This window comes from Colius striatus, chromosome 9 (assembly GCF_028858725.1).
Source record: "Colius striatus isolate bColStr4 chromosome 9, bColStr4.1.hap1, whole genome shotgun sequence".
Classification (NCBI taxonomy): domain Eukaryota; kingdom Metazoa; phylum Chordata; class Aves; order Coliiformes; family Coliidae; genus Colius; species Colius striatus.
In genome coordinates, this window is record NC_084767.1 from 26714390 (window position 1) to 26738225 (window position 23836).

The 23836-nt window shown below is 41.4% G+C and overlaps 2 protein-coding genes across 7 annotated transcripts in view; both read left to right on the forward strand.

The window, feature by feature from the left end:
• The first annotated feature begins 454 nt into the window (after nucleotides 1-454).
• ACADL (acyl-CoA dehydrogenase long chain) lies at nucleotides 455-18431 on the forward strand. 2 transcript variants are annotated; one of them, XM_062002828.1, is made up of 12 exons: nucleotides 455-756; nucleotides 1179-1280; nucleotides 2886-3047; nucleotides 5216-5353; nucleotides 5800-5964; nucleotides 6871-6937; nucleotides 8764-8928; nucleotides 9577-9678; nucleotides 10863-10976; nucleotides 13130-13257; nucleotides 15865-15951; nucleotides 17740-18431. In XM_062002828.1, exons 1-12 carry the CDS (start codon nucleotides 683-685, stop codon nucleotides 17831-17833), a joined length of 1398 nt encoding a protein of 465 aa, XP_061858812.1. In that variant the 5' UTR covers nucleotides 455-682; the 3' UTR covers nucleotides 17834-18431. The 2 variants fall into 2 exon arrangements, with proteins under 2 accessions (XP_061858812.1, XP_061858813.1); XM_062002829.1 differs by lacking the exon at nucleotides 1179-1280 and having other exon boundaries at nucleotides 559-756.
• A 466-nt stretch (nucleotides 18432-18897) lies between these two features.
• The window catches only part of KANSL1L (KAT8 regulatory NSL complex subunit 1 like), a 66985-nt gene continuing 62046 nt past the window's right edge, over nucleotides 18898-23836 (forward strand). For all 5 annotated transcript variants that reach the window (XR_009819264.1, XR_009819266.1, XR_009819267.1 and 2 more), the window contains exon 1: nucleotides 18898-19017. The gene's annotated coding sequence lies outside the window, so the exon portion shown is untranslated. The remainder of the gene's footprint in view (nucleotides 19018-23836) is intronic.

Here is a 23836-nt window from a genome sequence, read left to right on the forward strand (position 1 = left end):
CGTCCTGCAGCCGACAGGGGCCCCGAGGTGCGCGGCCGGGCGCGGCCGTACCTTCCCCTTCCACACTGCCCGAAGCGGCGCTGAGGGGAATGGGACGGACGCTTCCTCTCGATCCCTCAACACGACTGGTGACGTCAGGCCTCCCAAAAGCCGGCCTGTCGACCCGGACAGGAGAGGTGGTCGCCCCTGTCCGTGAGGGGTCGCCAAGGCAAAGCCTGGGAGCGGGTCCCACGCAGCGCCATCACTCAACTCCTCAACACGTAACTCCCTCACCCTCCCTGCGGCGCCCGACTCGCCTTTGTCCCCCGCTCTCCTCTATAACGTGAGTTCAAAACTACTTTTGAAAAAAAAAATACTACAGATGTTTCATTATGATCCTGTTGTAAGCCCAGATGAATCAGCAGTGTTTTGTAGCCGTGCAAAGGCAGGAGCACGACCGACCGCAGCGGTGCGTGTGACGAGAAAAGCTCTAAACGTCGGAAATCCTACTTGCCACCCGAGGGTAGCGGGAAGCATTGCTGACGGAACCTACAAGCTGCCACTAAACGACCCGAAAAGAAAACGCACAAGCCCAAGCCGTGACGGGGTGAGGATCACGCCCCACGCCGCCCTCACCGCCCCGTCCGCGGTTCTAAGGGCGGTGCCCTGGGCGCCGGCCCGCCTTGTCCCGCTGCTGCGCAAGATGGCGGCGCGGCTACTCCGCCTGCGCGGCTTGTTGCCGGCCGTCGATCTCCGTCTCTTCTCTGCCCAGGCCAGGTTAGAGGGGCGCAGGGCTGGCGTTGGTGGGCTCCGCCGGGGCAAGGAGGTTGCGGCGCGGGTGGGCGCCGGGCAGGGTGGGGAGTACTCGGGCGCCTGTGTACATCGTGAGGGTGGGCGTGTGCCCCTGTCCTTATGCTCTTTAAGTGTATTTGTCCATCTGCGTGGGGGTGGGTATGTAGTTGTTTGGGGGGTTGCATGTACTATATGGACACATACACGTATGTATACGAATATGTATACTTGATTAATGTATGCACCTGTGTATATAATCATGTGTAAATATGTGGACCTGTACCCCTGCTGTATGGAGTCTGGATGAACCGGTGGTGCCCAGCAGACTTGGGAGCCCACAGAGTGCCCTGGGTTGCAGCCTGTGCCCAGCAGATTTGGGACCCTGCTGAGCCCCCTGTACCTGGCAGGTTTGGAAGTCTCCAGGACTGGGACACACCACCCCCGCCCCAAGCACCCTGTACTGCAGGCTGGACCCGACTGGGCCACACCCAGTGCCCAGTGTTCTGCAGGTTTGTGAGCCCTTGTGTGCCTCTGTGACAGGGCTGACCTTTGTTCCACTTCCCCCTGTGCTCAGGGGACACTGTGTCCCGTGGTGGCAGCAGCTGATGGGCCAGACATGCCCTTGCCTGGGCACCTTGGTCACCCGCAGGCCTGTGGCAGCAGAGCACTTGGGCTCAGTGAAGCAGGGTTTGGGGAAGCAGAAATGCAGGAGCATGCTCACACTTCCTCAGACGTACAAGTTGCGTCTCCTAGGGCTGTGGTTGGAATTAAGGAGCAGCTTGGGCTTTCACTGTGTGCCCTACAAACCACATTTAAACAAACGGATGGTCTTAAAGTTCAATATGATCTTAAACAGCTTTAATAATAAGGCAGATGTTTTGGGAGAATCACTGTGTGCCTAGCTTGGGAAGCCTGTGTTTAAGGATACAAAGTACTGAGCAAGCAAGTTACAGTAACCCATTTCTTTAAAATATCATTAGAAATAGATAGAGCCCTTGTTTCAGAGGCACATAATCCTTTGCACCAGGAAAAGCGTGAGTAACTTCATGTGGCAATAAAGGCCTTCATCTTGGTAATGAAGTAAATAAGTTAGGCTCAGCTAAGCGCTTGGCACAATTACTGTATTATGCTGGGAAAGTGGTGCTGGGGAGCTGAGGAGAGGTGAACAGAAGAGTCTGAGAAAGAAACAGTGAATGCCTCTTCCCGTTTAATACAGCTCAGTTCTGTATTTATAATTTCTGATATTTAACGGCAATAAAATAAAAGCAAGTCAGAGAACCCAATGTGGAAATAAAAGAAGTTATTTTTAATTTCTGTCCTAAATTAGTGGTCATCCTTGACATTCTAGACACCTAGGAAAGCTTTAGACCCTTCCTGGTTATTGTATAATAATTCTTTCCTTATGGTTTCAACTACTGAGATTGACCACTATTTCAGGTTTTTGTTAAAGAGGCATTTTATTTTTACATTTTATCAGAATTCTGGGAGGATTAGCCTTCCAGTACAACAAATATACTGAAAGTTAAAAGGAGTTAGAAAGCATTATTTTGAAGGTTATAACTGTGCAGATAGATGTGATAATAGAGAGTATAGTACAGTCCTCAGGGTGTGCAAATCCATGTTGTACCTGCTTTTATTTTGACTCTGAATTTTCATTGTCAGAGACTTGCAATTTTGGGACTTATAGGGGCATGTACAGAATGAACAAAACACACCAAAAAAAGTTTACTTGTTCAAAAAGTTACCTCCTCAGTTTAAATTGAGCTGAATTGGATTTTAAAGGTTGTATGGCAGGGGGAGAAGGGTATGATGATTTTTAGCATCTTTAATAAACAGAAACTTTTTCCTCTTAAGTATGCATGTATTATTACTGCTTCTCATTTATTTAAGGTGTTACAAACAAACCAGCCTTGCTTTACCTGCTTTCACAACCCAGTGAAGTACTCTGTATGTTAGTTTTTTATATTTCTCATGGGTGTCCTTTGGACCTAACAGCATGCTAGACGTCAGATGTCAACTATGTTTAACAACACAGGTGTTTTCCTCACTTCTGAAAGGGTTATGTAAATGAGGGTGCCTATATCCTAACAGATGCTTTCACTTGTCTGTTTTAGTCCTCTGCAAACTGAACCACATGGCACAAAGCGCTTGGAGCCATCTTCTGCCAAAAGCTTGATTGATATAGGCACTCGGAGGATCTTCACATCAGACCATGATATCTTCAGGGAGAGTGCCAGGAAGTTCTTTCAGGAAGAAGTACTACCTTTTCATGCAGAGTAAGATACCTCTTAAGTCTTACGCTTTGACAAATAATACCCGTTTTCCCTTCAAAATGCTTTTTGGAGTGTTAATATGATAAAATAAACAGGATATTTGTTTTCATTTACAAGCTATTTCAAAGTTACTCAAAACAAACTTGCCTATGAAAATCATATGTGGAAAATAAAAACCCCACACATAATCAAAATTTGCCGCATTTGAGCTCCAGTGTAGTAAATCTGACATCCTCATTTTAGGCCTATTGCACAGACAAATGCGATTTGCAGAATTGCAGCGAAAGTATCCCTGTTTTTAGGTGTTTACTCTGACACTGATGTCTTAGGGGTAGAGTTAGGGACACAATTCAGTTCCCCCACTATTATACTGCTGTCATACTGAAAGCAATGACACAATATCTAGGTTACATTCTAGTAGATTCTGTAAATACAGTATGTGTAGGATAGTAAGCTGGATTATATGTTGCCAAGAACTTGTACAAAATATTTTTAAGTCTTTATCTTTTTTGCTGCTGTGGAAGTGTGTGTCATACTTCCATTGAACTAGAATTGGAGGGTGTTTTTCACCCTTATTTTAGCTATATCCATCATGTTATAGTTGGAGAAAGAAAATGAATGAACTTGGAGCATGTTTTTGCATTCCTGGGATTAGTGAAGGTCTTATTCTTAACTCACGCTGCTTAGATGCAGCTCAAGGTGTGTATCCAGAAACAGTTGAGATGGCAGAGTTGAGTGGGCAGGATATTGTGGCTCTGAGGCAGAAATGAACAGCAAGAGGCAATGGAAACAGTTTACATCAGGGTTGTTGACAAGTATTTTTCTCATCCTCAAACCGTGACCTCAAAGTAGTATGCTTTTCCACTAACAATCATATTCTCTCCAGAAAATCAGATTTCCCTCATCTTTTGTTAGAACAACTTGTAGTGCAGGTTTGAGAGCAGGTGCTGACTCTGATCAAGGTTACTGAGGATACTGTTTGCTAGCTTGCTGACACAGTGACTTTTTGGAGAATGAGACAAATTGGACTTGTGTTCTTGCTTCACTTCAGCGACCTATGAACCGTTCTGTTCTCACACCTTTCAAATAAACAAAGAAGCTTCCAGCATAGTCTGTTAATTGGCTGGGATGACGTGAAGAGACAAATGTGGCATGAGTGAATGCAGTTGTGGATTATTGTGATGAGAAGAAGCTTTGATGGTGGGTGAAGTGGAGATAGGAATGGCAGTGAAAGTGGTGGAGGAGGGGGGAGCAAAGATGGTCACGAGAGAGGTGTGTTTAAGATTTCCAGTGGAGGAGCAGAAGCTCTGGGAGTTAAATATGTAGGATAAGATAATTGACTCAGCATGGATAAAGTGTTATGCTATGACTGTGCTGCACTCAGGTTTGTGAGAGGGCAGTCTGATGTAATCTGTCTACCACATCATTTTTAAATAGTGGGGTTTGGTTTGGTTTTAAGTAAAGCTGGACCATTAATGGCCACCCAATTTTCTACTGAGTTGGTAAACTCCATAAAGAGGTGCTATTTTTCCAAGAGTAAGTGATTCCTGTGACATTAAAGTTTGCAAACAAAGTTTTACTTGACTATCTAGTTACAATCTTGATACCCTCTTAAAGCAGCCATTTGCCAAGATACAGTACTGCCTTATAGTAAGTGCATAGAGACCAACTTTTATATAAAATTACTAATGTGTTAACATTTGGTTCTTATAAAGCAGTTCTTATTGGGGGAGTTGAAAAGATACTGATGTGTTATACCTATTTTTTTCATGGGGAAAATGGAGTGTTAGGAATATAGATATGCTTGTAGTTATGCAGATAAGCTAAGTCTCCTAAATACCAGTCTGGTACTCAGACCAATAGGCAGCACTGCCTTTCATAATGAGTCTTAAAGAGATATCAGGTTATATGTCGGAAGCGGGCGTTAAAACTTGTTGTGCAATTGGTGCCCCAGTAGCATATGTGGACTCAAAGAATAGAAAACCTGTTATTAAACACCTGCTTCTTTACCACATAATATAGTTATGTGGTGTTTGTTGGTGGGACTGGAATTCTCTTCCTATGCAGTGAAACCTGTCTGTGGGTGTTCTAGTGTGGAGCAGCAGCCATGACAAATTAAATAGCACACAGGGGATTAAATGCATGACTCTGTTCTTCTGTTCATTTTGCAGATGGGAGAAGGATGGCCAGGTGAGCAGGGAGCTCTGGGAAAAGGCTGGACAGCAGGGTTTGCTGGGTGTTGCTATTGCTGAAAAACATGGAGGCATCGGAGCAGATATTCTCTCTTCAGCTGTGGTGTGGGAGGAGCAGTAAGTACTAGATATTTCAGGAAGAATTTCAGTGATATTATCAAGAGACTATTTTTTTTCCATAAAAAGTCTGCATTGTGCAATATGTTTGCTTACAGAAAATGATGTTATGTTCCTCATGGAAAGGATAGTTCAGACATATGTAAACCTCCTATTTTAAGTACTCGGTATGATTGTTTAAGTAACAAATGTTATTGGGCTCCGCTGTTAAGACTTTGTGGCTGGGGGGAAGCGTTTTTGTTAGTTGGGTAGGTTATCTACCCATTTGGCTGTGAAAGTACATTCTATAAATAATGGTACAAGTGCCAGAAGCTCAGATTGTCTGAGACTTCCCGTGTAGTAGGGCTCTCTTCGTTGTTGAGTTTATGTTGTAACCGTCTACAGTTCATTGTTTAAATCTATGTAATACTTTTTTTCTGAACTTTCTCTTTTCCCCACTCCTCAAGGATGTACGTTAACTGTACAGGCCCTGGATTCAGCCTCCATTCAGATATAGTTATGCCCTATATTGCAAACTATGGCTCTGAAGAACAGATTAAACACTTTATCCCTCAAATGATTGCAGGCAAGTGTATTGGAGCTATTGCCATGACAGAACCCGGGGCTGGCAGGTAAGTGAAATATTAAAACAACACTTTAAGTGTTATATGCTGTATATTGATTTGTCAGTGAAAAAAATTCTGAACCTTCAGGTTACATGGTCTTTTTAGTGACTAGACAGTATCCTACATTATGTAAGACCTCAAAAAACCTGTTACTTACAGACTATTACAACTTTGTCATTTCAAGCTGTTTGCTCAGAATCCATTTCTCTGTCATCTCACTGTGGGCAAATATGCTTTATGTTTACTTTTATAGTCTGAGTTTGTAACTATAAACTTGCTTGTCATGTGAGCATACTTTTAATATGAAACGTAGCCAGAAGAAAACAAAATACCTCAGTAAAGAGGGCCTAACTTTACTATTAGCTTTCATTGTGGAGCAGAACTCCTTGTTTTCTCTTCTGAAACTGATGCCCATCATTATTGAAGGGCAGACAGCACATATTTGGAGTTGACACAGCCAATCTTGACAATTTCCAAAACAGACAGAGAGATGAAGAGAAAAAGCTGTTGTGTCATGCTTCTACACATGGTAAATATTACCACTGTATTTTTACAGAGCATCCAGATCAGGGTTGAGTCTGCTTAGAGGTTGTGGTTTCATCTAGCATTTGTTATCTAAGACATATAGGCCTAAGAGGATACTGACCTGTTTGTGTCTGTTTGCATCACACCACTTTACACAAGCAAATATGTTAAAATGGGTCTCATACTCTTGTACAATTGCATAGATTTATTAGTGTGCTTGTGGTTTTAGCTCTAAGCTATTTCACAATGTTTCACTATTCTCATGTGTATTTTCACTGAGCCCATGCCTGGAAGGTACATTATCTTATTTTATATGGGGTAGAATGCAACATATCATTCCAGAAGCTGCAATTTGTTTCTTGAAGGACCTTTTGAATTTTGTTTTAGTGACTTGCAGGGGATACGAACATATGCAAAAAAAGATGGAAGTGACTGGATTCTTAATGGAAGTAAGGTAAGTGAACAGACATATGTTATATTGTGGGATTCTTTGGGGGTTTTTTTCCCAGTTACCTTAAGTCCTATTTAAAAAAAGTATTTCCATTGCTGGCAGCTATTGATGGACCAATTTATGGAAAGACTTATCACAGAATCATAGGATGGACCTTTAGAGATCATCTAGTACAACCCCCCTTGCCAAAGCAGGTCCGCCTAGATCAGGTTGCATAGAAATGTGTCTAGGCGGGTCTTGAATACCTCTAAGGAAGGAGACTCCACACCCTCCCTGGGCAGCCTGTGCCAGTGCTCTGTCACCCTCACAGTAAAATAGTTTTTTCTTGTGTTTAAATGGAACATTTTGTGTTCCAGCTTCATCCCATTACCCCTTGTCCTGTCACTTGAGTAGATTATTTTTGTGCCTTTTTAATATCCCTATCAAAATGGCTATTTTCCCTTAAATTGGGAAGAAAAGGGTGGGGGAGAAGAGTTAATATTAACAGGACCAGGGCTGTTTTGTAGTACTGAGGTTGAACAAAAAAATGTATATACTACCACTGTGAAACCTTCTGTGGCCTGAGTAAATCTTGTGTTGCCACAATGCAAGCTGTGGAATCTTTATTCAGGAGCCTGCTGGTCACGTTAGGAGAAAAAAAAGTCTGGCTTCATCATGCTTTCATAGTGTTGTCAACCTGTTGCAAAGCTGGCAGCATTAACCTCTTCTTTCATTGCCATAATAAAAAAGGCAAGAAGGCAGAAATAGTGTTCTGTTTCTGTAAGTGTGGATTCAACAGTCTGGGTTGTTTGTTTTTTTATTAAAAGGTATGAAATGTTTTAATCTTTTTCCATTCCTCCTGCTGATAACATGATACTGACAGAGACTTCTGACCTTAGCAGATTTTTAAGCAGTGAGCATGTGTGCAAGCAGATACGTACATACAGGTGTGCAAAATGATACGTGTTCAGGCTGCACAGTTGAAGCCAAGCAGGATGGATAGCTCATTACTTTTGCTGGATGTAAGATGGATCACAGGTTCATTAGTCATTTTACAGGATTATAAGTAAGCAGTTGTGACAAGAAGCTATTGATTAAGGGAGTGGAGCATTTCTCTTATGATGAAAGGCTGAGGGAGCTGGGGCTCTTCAGCTTGGAGGAGACTGAGGGGTGACCTCATGCATTTTTACAAATATGTAAAGGGAGGGTGTCAGGAGGATGGAGCCAGGCTGTTCTCAGTGATGTCCAATGATAGGACAAGGGGCAATGGGTACAAGCCGGAACATAAGAGGTTCCAAAGAAAAGTAAGGAAGAACTTCTTCACTGTGAGGGTGATGGGGCACTGGAATAGGCTGCCCAGATGGGTTGTGGAGTCTCCTTCTCTGGAGACATTTCAAAACCCACCTGGATGAGTTCCTGTGTGACCTACTCTAGGTGAGTCTTGCTCTGGCAGGAGCATTAGACTAGATGATCTTTCAAGGTCCCTTCCAGCCCTTAAAAGTCTGTCATTCCATGATTCTGTGATAGTTTTGCATGTTACACTTTGCAAATTTATTTTCTAGAAAAGAGAACCTCTGTGTTCTTTTAATGTCTATATTTGATACTATATTCCTTCTTTATCATGGGACAGATGAAACAGATCTGTTCATTCTTTAATTTCACAAATCTGACCCACACCATACTTCTCAAACCTATTCCTATTTTAACAGACTTTGTTCAAAAAGGCTTAATTCACAAAGCTTGAAGTTTTTTCAGTTCACCTGTGAAAGAGTCAATGCATTTTTTCTTTCTGCTGCTTGGTGACCTCTTTTAACTTCTATGCACCTATCCTGTTGCCTTTTTTTTTACAGGTGTTTATCACTAATGGTTGGATGAGCGATGTAGTGATTGTAGTTGCAGTTACAAACCGGGAGGCCCGATCCCCTGCTCATGGGATCAGCCTTTTTCTGGTGGAAAATGGGACAAAAGGTTTCATCAAAGGACGCAAGCTGAACAAGATTGGCCTGAAAGCTCAAGTGAGTTCACACAACTCCTAACACCTAACAGGCTTGGAGGAGGTCTAAAACCACTTAGTGCCTGGCATTAGCTAAGCAAATATAAAATAGAACTGTCGTGCTATTCTAGTTCTTGAGCTTTAGAGCGCAAACAATATGCGTGCAAAGTATATAATATGCTGAACTTGCCTATGGAGGTCTGAAGCATGTGATGTGCAAGAAGAGACTGAGGAAACAGGATTTGTTGGTGACAAAGAAGCCTAGAAGGGCAGGATCTTATTGGTGTCTTCATCTACCTAATGTCTGGCTGTGGAGACAGATTCTCTGTGAAAGGGAGAGTGGGAAGGGACACAAGTTACATTAAGGAAGATTCTAAGATATTAAGGAACAAAAATTCACAGTAAAAGTGTGTAACAGGACCAGAGAGGGAATGGAGCCTTCATCTTTGGAGTTTTTGAAAGCATTACTGGACAAAGCCCTCAGCTGCTTGCTTTGCTGGAGGTCCTTTGAGTAGGAGATAAAGTAGATGACCTCTGGAGGACCCTTCCAGCCTAAATGATTTTAGGATTTCAGTTAAGGTGTACAATAGCAAGAAAAAAATGGGGCAAAAGAAGTAGAATGAAGAGATGAGAATGTCAGGCTATAAACTTGCATTTTAAATCCTCTTAGGACACAGCAGAACTGTTTTTTGAAGATGTGCGGCTGCCAGCCAGTGCCTTGCTGGGAAAAGAGAACAAAGGTTTCTATTATCTGATGGCAGAGCTCCCTCAGGTAAGAACATGAGTACTGTCTGTAGACAATTTTTGTCATTGCAAGAATCTGCCTTAGTCTTGAAGAATCAGGATGTCTGTAGGTAATATTGTGTTGATACTGCTGCTTTTTAACTGAAGTACACAGTTCCTGGTGCTAAAAGTGCGGTTCTTGAGGCATTGGTAAAAATGTTGATATCCCACCACATCTCTTAATCAACAGCTCAGCTGTTGAAGAACCTGAGGATACTGTGTTTAAAAGAACATACCACAGTTTTGTTGTATACTTCTATCATAGATCCACTTTGCTTAGTAAATTAAATACATCTTGGAAGTCTCTGATACATTTGACACTCTCTTTAAAGAAACAAGCAAACACTGTTGGTCTAGCTTTTCTACCAGTAGAAGCATATTGAAGATATAAGGAACTCTTTGTCCATATAGGAAAATAAGGAAATTGTTTAGTTGCCAAAATATCTTCGTAGTGGAAATAACAATTAATGACTTAGTTTATGACGTTTTGGAATGACTTGGGAGTACAAAAAGGCCATGTGAGTTTTTCAAAACATGACTGTGCTTTGTCAAAACTCTGACTTCGTATTTGCCTCATCTGGTAGGGATCATGTTTATTTAATTTTATACTGTGAGTAAATAAGGATCATGATCAAAGGAAATCTTTTATTGCTTTGAAGAAATAGATGCACTCATGAGCAGGCTCACCGTGGTGCATCAGATTATTTCAGTGGTGCTAGGAGTAATTGTTACGTACTTAGTTTCTGTTTTTCAGCATATTAAGAGAAAGGGAAGAACAGCCATTTTCTTTGGTAGGTTTTGTTTCTTCTAGAGGTGTCGTATGGAAATGGTTAAATACAGTCGTTTGAACTGAGGAGTAAAAACCCCAATAATTAAAAGAGAGTTTGATGTGACTTTTTCAGTCACTGAGTCCTGTGGTTGATTTGTAGCTATTTTTTGAGTCATCATGGTAGAGCATCACCTCGAAAAGACTTAAAAGTGAGCTTCAGGCACCAAGGCATTTGTCTGACTCATTAATTGCAGTAATGCAGTATATTTGGTTTGATATATAGTGTGACTTCTGTCTCCCTCTCTTAATGAACAACACTGAACATCTGTGTCCCAGTTGTGCGTCTGATTTGGAGAAATGTGCAGGGTTTATTCAACTGAATTCCATAATTTGTGTTTCTAAAGGAAAGACTGCTAATTGCTGATATGGCTCTTGCCAGTTGTGAATTCATGTTTGAAGAAACAAGGAATTATGTGAAGCAAAGAAAAGCTTTTGGGAAGACGATTGCACACCTGCAAGTGAGTTTGAACTGAAAGACTTGTATACAGATTCTACTGTGCATTTGCTTTAGATCTGTGTATGTGGAAGAGTGAGCAAGTGAAAATCATTGGGCTACTTCCAAGGGACCGTTTGCACAGGTTTTGCTGTTGAACTATGTCTGTTGTTTGACTCTGCACCCATTTTTCTTTTTTGAAAAATAAAAACAATAAACACCGCCACCCCTCTTGACCACCGCAAAAACCTGTATGTATTTTACAATTGTTAGATACCTCCCAGCAATGCTGCTTTCAGAGGTCAAATGTGCAGGCACAAACTATACTGGCTTTTTGCTGCTGATGAAGAATTACCTTGCTCCCCCCAGGCTTGAATTTTACTGCCAGAGGCCCTAAACACAGGGTCTATTACACCTCCATGTATTTCTATATGTTTCCAGAATGCCTACCAACTGCAGAAGAGCTTGGTGCACCTGCAGGTACTGTGTTGCCCTGCACAGAATGCATTGCAAAAATTAAAACTTTAAGACTGATGCTGGTGACGGCTCCCAGGCAGTGACCTTGCTGCCTGAATGCCTGCAGAGATGTTCATATCTAGCTTTATGGATATTGTAATGAGATTCTTCAGCTAGCAGCTAGCTGGGTATTGAAGTAACTGCACATAAAACTGTGGGGTCATTCTCTGTGAGCATATCTCGCTCCTGACAGTGGTAGAATTGTGTTTTGAGACATTTTTGCCTACACCCTGTAGTTATAGTCATAAAACAGATGTTGCTTTTCATCATACGCTATGTTACAATATTCCTGGAAACCACGTTATCTGTCAGGGCTGAAGCAGATCAAGTTCCAGCATGCTTTGTTTGCAGGACAGAATAACTCCTATAGACTAGAAGATGCTGGAAACCTCTTTATGTTTTTTTAATATACTTTTGCAATATTTTATTCAAAAATCCAGTTCTAGGTCTAAAGACTTTCGTTGGCAAAATTAAGTCTTTAGTTGTGAACAGCGGCAGAATTGGGCCCTTTAGAGGCTGGAAGGTATCTTTAGGTATCTTTCAAGAAACCACGATCTTCATCTGTTTTCAAAATTAACATTCAGAAATCCATAATTCCAGATGAAATTTAGTATGTGCATTGTGCAGCTTTAACACAAAATAAACAGATTTTATCTTTTTTAATGTAATTTCCTAATTGTAGTAGCTCACTGTGCAGAGAAGTCCAAAATAATCTCCTTTTTAGGCTAACCCACTGTCAACCATCAGATGGCCAGTAAGTTTCAGAAAGTATATTATTTTAAAAAAAAATAATCGATTCTTGCATACTTTTTCAGTTTCCATTTTGTTGCTGATGGCTAGGATGTGCATATAATAAAAAATCCACTGTAATTAGAGCTCCACTTTGCCTAATTTATTTAGTTATGCCACAGTATGGTGTTTCAAATCAAGTCTTGTGTTTGCAATAGTAGACTGGTCTATTGCATTTATTGTCAAGGGAAGCAAGAAGACTTTTGTTATTTACAGTTGTAGAACCGTGGTATTAGAGAAAATGCTTTTGTTATCAAGTGTTGTTTTTATCCACAGCCCACCAGAATTACAAGAAGATGGTAGAATGCTTACCTGATCTGGTTTGACATAACCTTAGCAATGGCTTTACTATCACACTGAAAAAGAGTTTCTAGATAGAACTCGGTGTTGAAAAACTTTCTGATAGTTAGTCTAAAATTTCCTCTGTTTTTGCTTATGTGTATTTATATATGCCTTAAACTCTGAAGAACTGAAAGAGAGAAAAATCATTCAACAAGTGATGAAATGTTATTGAGGAAATTAGTGCCTCTACAGAGTGAAAGGCCTTCCCCCACAAGAGCGAGCTGAGAGTGACAGATCACCCCCAGTGACTACTACTGTGCTCTCTCTAGGTATTTGTTTTCAGGCTCTCGGGGCTTTTCTATTAAGGTCATATTTTGAGTTGGTCTTGAGAGATAAAAGACAGTAATTTTCTCTAATAAGACTTGTAAAGATATAATTGTATGGAAAGTAAGCTGTCTTCTTGTGTACAGGGCCAAAGTTTTTTTAAATGGTGATCTCTAACAAATCGTTTTGGAAAACGCTCCAATTTCTACTTCTAATATCACTTATAAAATGTACTACTTCTGCTTTTTCTTCTGTTTCCAAAATAAGACAGTACAGCACAAGTTGGCAGAAATGAAAACACAGATCTGTGTGGGTCGAGCTTTTATGGACAACTGTTTGCAGCTGCATGCAGATAAACGTCTGGACTCCTCTACAGCTTCTATGGCAAAGTATTGGTATGTGGCTGAAGTAATTTGGAAGTGTTACTTGCATGATCTTGACAGGAGTCTAATGATAAAAACACTAAACTGTTCAGATCTAATGAGAAGATAAATTTACTGTCTGATTAATACTAACATTGTCAACTTCTAATAGAGACCACTAGCTTTAACTTTCATCATGTAGTCAACAACAATCTTAGTTGCATTGATAGCCAATGTTGGTTAAACAGATCAGTGTCAAAATAATAGCATGCTTTTAAAGTGGGCTTTCATTAACAATAAGATTAGGACTCAGCTTCAAGTAGAAGTGAGTGCTTCAATGGTATTTAGACAAACATTTACATTTTTCTGTAGGGAATTGATGGTGTGTGTTTTCCTTCTGGTTTTGTTTTGTTTGTTGATTTGGTTTTTTTAATGCAGGGTTGTTTGAATATTTTTGAAAGCACAGGTTTACTTGAAGCTCCTATGATACGTTTTTGTTGAAGTTACTTAGCAATAGCTGTTTGGCTCAGCCGGTTTTTGAAGCTATCTGGCTTTGGGAAGAAATAGTTGGCTACAGCTGTTTCTATAACTGAGACTAAACAGTTTTCCTTTATTGGCCAGAACTGCTCCTCCCACTCCCCGTACTTGGTGGTGTTATCTGATAACTTATGTTTAACCAGAGAAAGTTGGATAAGTAGAATATGCAAGACAGTGGCACACGAATTTGTATAGTTTTATTTTGCTTGAAAAGGTGGGAAGAAAAAAAAGCACGTCAGACTTGAACAAATAATTTTATGGAAGATGCACAGTTTACAGGTTCTAGACTTACAAAAATTAATTATAAAGGAAATGCATAGTATACAAAGAGCACCCAGAGAGACTGCTTGCAGTGAAAGGAAGGATTTTGATTGAGTGCTGCTGCTGGCACTGATTACATAGAAGTACCAGGTACATAAGCAGAGGCATTCAGTTTTGAGGAGGAGCAGGGAAAAACTAGTGCCAGCTCAGATATGTAGACTTAAGTTCTTCAACAAATTTCCCCAAATGAGGCATTTGAAACTCTACCACCCTTCAAACTCTTCATCCACAATTTATTATGGATTTCCCTTTTCTCTAATGGAATCGCTTTTGACTCCCTTCTATAAAACTATCTTAGATGGTCTAGAAAAAGCTTGAATGTAGAATTAAATGATTTCCTAATGTTTTGGGTTCAAACTCTTTGTATATATTTGAAGTAGACCTTTGAAGGATTTTTAAAACCTAGTTTGTTCATCTCTGTCTGTAGGTTTTGTTTTGTTATAAGAAGTTGTATTATATACCTAAACTAATTTAGAAATATGTTTTTAAAATTGCAGTAACTCACTACTACAAGCTTAAAGTTCATATAATAAATCTATATTTTGCAGTGAACAATCCTATTTAAGAATTACAGTATTTTTTATAATTGAAAACTATAAAATCTATTGAAGAAAATAAATTATCCTCAGGTGATGGTTATACTCAAAGAGCAAGGTGCAGGCAAGTGAAGTGTCCTGCACCTTGGGAGGAACAGCCCCATGCACCAGTACAGGCTGGGGATTGACTTGCTGGAGAGCAGCTCTGCAGAGTGAGACCTGGGAGTCCTGGTTGATTATAAACTAAACATGAGCCAGCAGTGTGCCCTTATGGCCAAGAAGACCAACGACATCCTGGGATGCATCAAGAAGATTATGGCCAGCAGGTCAAGGGAGGTTCTGCTCCCCTTCTACTCAGTCTTGGTGAGGCCTCATCTGGAGTCCCATGTCCAGTTCTTGGCTCCCCAGCTCAAGAGGGACAGGGAAGTGCTGGAGAGTGCAGCACAGGGCCACCAAGATGATCTGGGGTTTGGAGCATCTTCCTTTTGAGGAAAGGCTGCAGGAACTGAGCCTGTTCAGCCTGGAGGAGATTGAGGAGGGGGACCTCATTAATACTTATAAGAATTTGAAAGGTGTATGTGAAGAGGATGGGGTGCCACTCTTATCTTTAGTGTCTAGTGATAGGACATTGGGTAATGGAAAAAAGCTAAAACACAAAAAGTTCCACTTAAGGGAACAGGTTTTCTTTACAGTTAAGGTTGGGACCCATGGCCCAGGCTGCCCAGGGACATTGTGAAGTCTCCTTCTCTGGAGACCTGGACATGTTCCTGAGTGATCTGATCTTAGCAGACCTGCTTTAGCAGGGGGGTTGGACTAGGTGATCTTTATAGGCACCATCTAACCTCTACCATTCTGTGACACTGTGAAAAAGCATCCTGGTGTGGTGCTAGTGGGAGTGGGAAGACTTTGATGCTTGTAATTTTTTTACAAAGCTGAAGAACTTGGTAAAAAAGACATGATATCAACCTGCTTTATGAAAGAAATCTTTTGGCCTGTGAGAAAGAGAAACAAGTTTTGGAAGATTTTTTAATGTTTAATACATTAAATTGAACAGTATTAATTCTTAGCAATCATGAAGAAAGAAAAAGGTAAACCAGAATATAAAGTATTTTAATGTCCATTTAAGATCACTTATATAGTGTAAAAAGTTTGTTTATTTTTTTGCCTTGCTAGTTTCTCTATGTCTCTAACAATGTTTTACAGTATAACATCCTTCTAAAAACAAATTTCTTTTTGTCCATTTAAGGTCTTCTGATCTCCAAAACAGCATAGCAACTCAGTGTGTACAACTGCATGGAGGATGGGGGTACATGTGGGAGTATCCAATTGCAAAGTAAGTGTAACATTTTAGAATTGAATGATGAAAGATTACCAGCAAAGTGAAATGAGGCACTGCCTTTACGTCTACTTGTTAGTTGGTTTGTGTTAGTACTGATTTACTGTTCCTTTTCTCATCATGTTTATTGAAAGGGAATCTACTGTACAGATGTCTGCAGGAAGGCTTTGTTTTGATTCACCAAATAATTCATAAACTGTTGAGCAATTATTACCTGTTTTTTCACAAAATGGAAATTGCTTTTCTAGAAGGAAATGTTAATTGAAAAAAATAGAAGCAATAGAAAAATAAAAATCATGTTAGTTTTTATGCTCTTATTCAGTGCATTCATACGAAGGAAGGAAAATGTGTTGGTCAGCCTAAATCTTGTGCGATGCCACAAAATAACAAATTGCCTAATCAAGAGCATGACTGGCTACATTCAGCACTTTTTTAAGCTTTTTCAATAAAAATCTAAGAGATTTATATGTAGAAAGAGGAATTTGCTATTCCAAATTTTTTGCTTACTGTATAAATTTAGGGACATTTATGGAGTTCTTTTGTGTATTTATCTGTGAACATGTGTTTCCTTTCCTGTTCATTAAGGAGAGGGTTTTATGCTGTTTGGTTGGGGTTTTTTTAAGCAAAACAAGGAAGAAATCTGATAGAAATAGCAAAACCAGGGCTGTTTTGCAGTTGTCATTTTAAATAAGAGTATGAAATATTGTTTTAAAATAATTTTGTCCTGTATGTTTTTAATGAGTATTATTTGTGAGTGTTCTTCACTCTGTCTTACTATATAGGAAGGCCAGCAAGGCCTGTTCAGGGTGGCCTAGAATTCCTGCCTATCTTTGTGTGCAGTAGTTGTCTGTACAGGGGGTTTTTATTTATCCCTGTGGTTCAGCAACATGTATATTTCAAGAGAATGCTGCATTGCTCCTGGGCTACTCTATAATGAAGCAGAATTAAGATGGAAAAGCACACTGTCATTGTCCTGTGTGCTGTTGCCAGCTGTGCATGCACTGGGGCCGGTTCCAGTATGAGAATGGTTGCATGCAGCTTTTCAGCTGCTGGCCCAAATGGAAGTGGAGATGGTGTCAATAGAAGGCTGAAACCAATTGGCACTTTCTTTTCCTCCCAAGATGTTTGAGTCCCACCTCAAAGAAGGAACTGAGAACACCCTTAGCAATCCTCTTGACAAGATCAGACAGGCTAGGGCATTAGAGCAAATTACCACGATAACTATCAGTTTGGCTCTGCAGGAGTCATTTTCACAACAACAAGGCACCTGAGTGCTGTAGTTCCTACAGGCATGCTCTTCCGCAGGGTATGTGTGGTGGGTGAATGGGGGCTTTGATGTCAGGAGTTGAGTTAATGCTCAGGTGACATTGTAGTTGGACTTAGTCTCAAAGGTCTTTTCCAACCATTCCAATTCTATGACATGAGAAAAGGAGGGAACAAGAATTGGGGGAGGGAAGAAAGTGGTAGAGGTCTGGTTTTGTAGAGCTGTATTTTATTTTTGTTTATTTAATTGAGCGGGATAGCAGAGATTTTACAATGTAAACAAAAACAAAACCAAACAGGAAAGAGACACTGACCAAATGCCCAGTTTGGCACAGTATGTTGGAAAGGTGAAAAACTTCAGGTAGGTGAAATTTTTTGGAAAATTTAAACCTTTTTAAAAATGGGAATAGCATCCTTTGAAGAGCAAGATCTTCAAACAAAACTTTGACTCAGAATATTAGTATGTCCATTCTGAGGAGTGGTTTTTAATCTTTGTTTTATTATGTTTTTTTTTCCCCTCAGAGCTTTTGTGGATGCCCGTGTTCAGCCCATCTATGGTGGCACAAATGAGATAATGAAAGAACTTATTGCTAGAGACATTGTCAGTGAGAAGTAAGGCAGATGTATACTACTTTGGACAGTCTTCTAGAATCTCTCTATGTTAATATGTGGCATGAAGTTAGGTATCAAAATGTAAGTAAAATATATGTGGTGTATTCTTTCAAGGAAGTGACACTACTTGGAAAAGTGATAGTAATGACAGTGTGCTCATAGGCAAGATATCTAATATTAGTACATTTTTAATTTAAATGTCTTTGGGCAACACAGAGTAATTATCTGGGCTCCAAAAGTTCTGGTTGTGAAAGGCACTTTTGTGTCTGGAACTTTTTTGGTAGCTCTGTCTTTTAAACTTGATGTTATATTGAATGCAACCCTCATTTTTTCAGAAACAAATCTCCAGAGAAGTCATGTTCTTTAAAAATAGAATTTAAATGTTAGTGTAACTTTGAATTTATATTTCCTCTTGACAAGTATCACTGTGTCAAAGTAGAACTTCAAACTTCTGCTACCGTTACTGTGCACCTGCTTACTGCACAGGAGCCACATGCTGTGGGGGAAGAATGTACCACTGACTTTTATTGTTTACATGTAACCCTGAATGCCTTATTTTACTGACTTTGTTCAAATAAATATCATAAAGCATTTCTATGCAATCTCATGGTTGTCTGTGTTACTTCAAAGCCTGTGAAAGAACTGGGACCCTTCTGTGCCCATATCAACCTCAGGACTTTGAGGGGGAGTTTTGAGGAAGGGGTATGAATATTTCCAAATCTTTCCAAGTCGCTGTTCCTAGTAAAAATATTAAAATAGAGTTTGTGTGTGTGTGTTTAGGAAATTATGTATGCATCCTCGGCCTGGTCTCTTCAGGTCCCCGCAGGCGGCACGCGCCCTTCCTCCCCGCCCCGGCCGGGAAAGGGTGAACGGCTCGGCTCGCCGCCGCCCGCCTCAGGCCGCGCAGGCACGCGCGCGGCAGGGGGGCCCTGCCCGCGTCAGGCGCTCTGCCAATGGCGGGCGGGCGCCCCCGCGCCCAGCCCCACCCCCGCGCGCGGCGGATTGGCCGCGCTCCTCCCCTCGGCGGCGCGGGTGCAGCCCCCGCGCGCGGGCAGGCCCCACCCCGCCCGCCGAGCTGCGCTTTAGCTGGGCGCGGACTCTTCAACAGCGGCAGTGGGAGCTGCGCCGGGCGCCGCGCCGCGCGGGCTGGAGGCGGCAGCGCCGCCGTGGAGAAGCCGACGGGCGGAGGCAAGCGCGGGGCTTCGCGGGGAAGCCGGGGGGGGGGCAGGCGCCGGGGTCGGTGCCGGCCGTCGTTGCGCACCGGCGAGGAACGTCGCGGTGAGGCGGGCGGGGGGGGGGGGAGGAAGGGAGAAACCGCGGCCGGGCGGCGGCTGGTTCCCGCGGCGGTGGCGCCGCCGAGCGGGGGCGCGCATGCGTGAGGAGGAGACTGAGGTGGGGGCGGGGCGGGGCGGGGCGGGGGGGCTAACGGTCTGGGCGTGAGGCGGGACCGGAGTGTCTGAGGCGGGGGCGGCCCTGGCGCGTGGGGCGGGGCCACAGCAGGATCTGGCGGACAGGGCCGTGTCGGGCCGCCGCGGGTTCTCCGTGTGGGTTCTCGCGCCCTGGGAGCGCCGTTTTCCGCCTTTCCGGCCCTGGCCTCTGGCCGTGGACCATGCAGGCCGACCTTCTCCCACCTGGCTCGGGGTGCCGGACGGGCTGCGGGCGCGGGGTTAGCGTCGACTTCCCGTTGGCGGGAGTATACAGTTGTGTTGCCGTGTTCTTGTTAGGTTATTCTTATTGTTTGAGTCAGTAGATGGTAGAAAGCTTTCACTTGGTTTTTATGCATGTGACTTTTGTTTGGTTTTTTTTTAATTCCTGACTTGAAACTTGTCTGTGATAATAAAGTTGAACAGATTGCCAGAGATTCCTTTCCCTTTGAGTGACCCCAACAAAGTTATTTCCCAGAGTACAGACCACCTACTCATAAAACTGAATATTTTAGATAAAGTAGATAGCAAGGCTCTGGACAGCAGCTCAGACCCGGGAGCATCCCTCAGCTTTTGTTGAAATTTCCCATGTGGTCTTGAAGCAAGTCATTTAATCCACTTTGTGCATCAGCTCCCTGTTTGCAAAATGCTGAAGCATTTCCCAAAATAAAATATAGCAAGTGACTGAGGTACTTAATACCCCTCAGCAGGGGGAAGCAAAATAATCAATTTTTTAAAAAAACCCACAGATAACTAAAGTCTGCCCTTTTTTTTTTTTTGGTCAAAGGGTAGATATTTATTTTCGTGCTTAATTTAATAAAAAGGCAATACCAGGAATTAAGCTGGATAAAGTATGGTTATAATACTAGTAGGTTTACCAACTCTGAAAGCTGATCTGTGTGCCTTAGGGCTCTCCTTCCTTATTGGTTCATGTTGTGAAATCCTGTAAATGTTTGGGGAGTTTAAATTCCAGTCATCTTAATCAGTGTCTAAGAGCTGAATGAGTCTTGTTTAAGAACAAATTTTATGACCGTCTCTTCAAAGACTGAAATTCAAAAGGATAACTGAAATGTTGATGTGGATCTTCCAATGGATCTAAAAGTATTACAGATATTGGAGACATATGTGCAACTACTTACAGAGACACTTGTCATATGCTAAACTTAAACACTTTTTGTAGCATGTGTTAAACGCCTTCGGATGTAATGTTACAAATATATGATATTATAGATGGAATTAGTTCATAGCACAGTAATAAACTTGGAAATAATATGTGATTCTCTATTCTGAAGCAGTTATGAACAAGGAGAAAAGCAACCCTGTCCAGAGATTTAATGAGTCATGGATTTCACCATAAATTAATACTCATGAGTTCCACTTGAAGTGTGTGCTTTTTGATGGTTTTTTTTGATTAAAACTGAGTGGGTGGTCTGTCTTAATTTGAGTTCTCTGTTCAAAGAGACACCCTTTTTAGGTGTTCATGTGTTTTGTTGTTGGTTTGAGTTTGGTTTTTTTTGCAGAGGAGGAATTTGTGCTCATATCTTCTGGGGAGTGCAAAACACTGGAGTCTGCACTTTTATCTGTATAGCACTGCCTGCACAGTGAGTGCTGCTGAAAGCTGAGACTCCCTCCATAATCCTGTTTGGGTTTGGTTTTTTTTTAATCTATTAATAGAACAAACCACTAAAATGCTTAAATACTCATTATGAATAACTGGGTTGCTTTTGAGCTAAAAACAAAAGCTGCTTACTGAGGTTTTTTTTTTTTTTTTCTTAAAAAATAATCTCAGGTGTGTTAAATATGGGCTTCTTTCCTTTCTTTCATACTCCTAACCAGGACATACCCAGTGGGACCAAGCAGACATTGCTGCGTATTGTTCTATATGAAAATGCAGATTGTGCTACTGAGCTGTTCACTCTGTTCTTAGAGAGTATTATGAGTGAAAACTGGGAGAGGTAGGTAAAGTACACCCAAGTGGATGCCTCCCACCAGGCAAGGCTTGGAGGAGCTGGCCCGAGTTAGCTCCTGCATGCTCGGCTTGGTGCCACATCTCCATCCCAGCAGCACAGCTAAGGCAGTGCTGCAGTAGTGCCTGTCTGCCAGAGCACACTATTTTTGTCCAGCAATTATCAGGAAGCCTGTCCAAGAGGAGCTAGGGATTACAGGGCAAACAACATAAAGCTGTAGGAAACCAGGTTTTGTCACTTGGGTTGTCAGCAGATCAAGCTTGCTCATGTAGCTGTCTTCTGTATATTTTGTCAGAGGCCTTAAAGCAGTTCTTGAAAGTTTGAAGTACAGGATTTTTGAACATTCTCACTGAGCTTAATTTTGGGTGTTTCACCGGATATTGTCTGTTGCCAGTGGCTTTGTTCTCCTTTTTAAATGCCTCCTAGACAAGGAATAAACATTGGAAGTTTCCTTATTTGAAACACTGTTAACGTATGAACGAACTAGAAACAGCTGTATTTTGAAAGAAGAAAAAAAAGTTAAAATCTCCTGTTCTCTGGGTATCTCATTGTTAACAAGGAAGTTTCAGGTGTTTCATATGCTGAAAGGATAGAAGGCTGGTACAGAGGAACCTTACAAACCCTCATGCAAATAGAGTTTTACTGTCATTGAAAATGAAAAGATCACAGTCAGAAAAACCCAGGAAAAGATAAAGTGATCCTCTCCGCGAGCAAAAATCCCCCACAACATTGTCTGCAGTATTGTGTAACAAAAGTGATAGTGTTAGGCAAGGAGGGGGCGGGAAGAGTCAAAAAGTGAAAGGACTATAAACAAAAGCTTGGAAGGGAATGCCACCCTGTGTGCCTGCAAGTTTGTGGGTAGATTTTGTTGTGTTTGTTTTAATAGTGTGCTCCTGATTACCACCATTAAGACACTAGTTTCTGTTTTTAGACAAATTCGGTTGAGTTAAGCCTGGTAGAGAAGGGTATGATGCAGAAATTGAAAAATAAGCAGAGGTAGCAGGGGAAAGAAGAGGGGGTAGAGGAGCAGGGACCACTGGGCAAGGATACCTGTAGCTGTGGGTGCAGGGTGCAGGTCGAGGAAGCACTGAGGCTGTGGTAAACTGCAATTCCTCACTGTATCCTCCTGGGTAATTGAGGCATAAGGGGAGGATAAGTATAAAGTCACTTTAAACGTCAGTAACTCTGCATGTCTGGTACTTGTTTGTTCCCTTTCCTGGTACTTATTTTACGTCAGCTTTTCTTTTTACAATACTTTTTAGTCTTTCAAGTGGATTGCACATGCAGCACATGGAAAGCAAAGTGCTTGCCAGTTTAGTAGCATTTCAGCTGTTCTGGTTTTGAAACCTCAAGTAGTACACAATGGAAAAAAAATCCTTGAAATGGTTTACCGGAATGAAAATACAGACTGTTCTTGAATAGCATGTTGCAGTACTTCTCTTCCATCCCTCTGCACTTTTTTTTTCCCCTCCAGAAGATAATAGGTTTGGCTCTGGAATCTCACTTCCAGTAAGGGTGGAGTGAAACTATTTCTGCTGCTTTCTGCCAAAATGAAATAAAATGTGTCAAAATGAAAATTGTACAGTTCTCATCGAGCCAAGTACTTGTAATAAAAATTTGGTTTCATTTTTTTGCAACTGATACTTTGTTTTGCTCATACACCCATCGACTTTTGCATATGTGTGTAAAATTTTTCTTGGCGAAATGCCAAAGGCTGGAGATTGAGACAGTACTAGATTTTAATAAAGTCTTTTTGATGTCATTGAAATGAGAGGAACGCAGTTGAAATGTCTCACATGACTGTCTTCAGGGCAGAAACATTGTGTGACGTTTCCATGTTTCTGGGTAAGGGGTTAATTAAGCAATTTCTCTCTTCAAAATAATTTAATTTCTTTTTTTAGCTATATTGCAATTTAAGCATCTTCTGTCAGGAACTCCTAATTAGTGTTTTGTCAGTGATTTTTAGTTTAATGTTTTTTGTTCAGTTTGAGAGTACTTTGATTTCTTCCCCCCTTTCCCCTAAAAGAGGAGGAAAAAAGTCCCGCTAATTCAAAGAAACCTTGAAATAATTTGCTAATGGTATTCACTTCAGTTTACGAAAATTGAAACTGTACTCGAAAGGCAGGTAGAATTTGGGGGAATATAATCAAGTTAAAACATAGCACTGAAAATTTTGTGCTGACAGTTTTTCTAATAGCCTCTATCTATTCTGTAAATACTTCTTGTTTGCTTGAGCAGCAGCTATACTCTGTGTGAACATTTCTTGGCTACCAGGAGTAGCAATCTATGATTGTTAAACCATTTTGGGCTAAGGATGGTAGATGGTAAGTTTGAAATAGTTATGAGCTCATTACTCAGTCTGTGTAGATACCAGGCTGAAAGTATTCTTCGTGAACTGCATGGAGTCTCAAGGGACAGATCTAACATGGGAACTACCTTGAGTTCATAGTCGCCTCACAGAGAAAGTGTGGGTTTCAGTTCTTCCTTACATTTTAGCCATACTAAAACATGGAGTGGGTTGTTTCAGAAGAGACCTTAAAGATATCCAGTCCTCCTGCCTTCCTCTAGACCAGGTGGTGCAGAGCTTCTTGAAATCACATTGACTTGACTTATTTG

Bases quoted from the DNA above. Each gene is read 5' to 3' on its own strand.
- ACADL (XM_062002828.1), top strand. From the start codon at position 683: ATGGCGGCGCGGCTACTCCGCCTGCGCGGCTTGTTGCCGGCCGTCGAT. The intron at 5,354-5,799 runs GTAAGTACTAGA...CCACTCCTCAAG, and splicing joins GCTGTGGTGTGGGAGGAGCA to GATGTACGTTAACTGTACAG. The intron at 6,938-8,763 runs GTAAGTGAACAG...TTTTTTTTACAG, and splicing joins GGATTCTTAATGGAAGTAAG to GTGTTTATCACTAATGGTTG.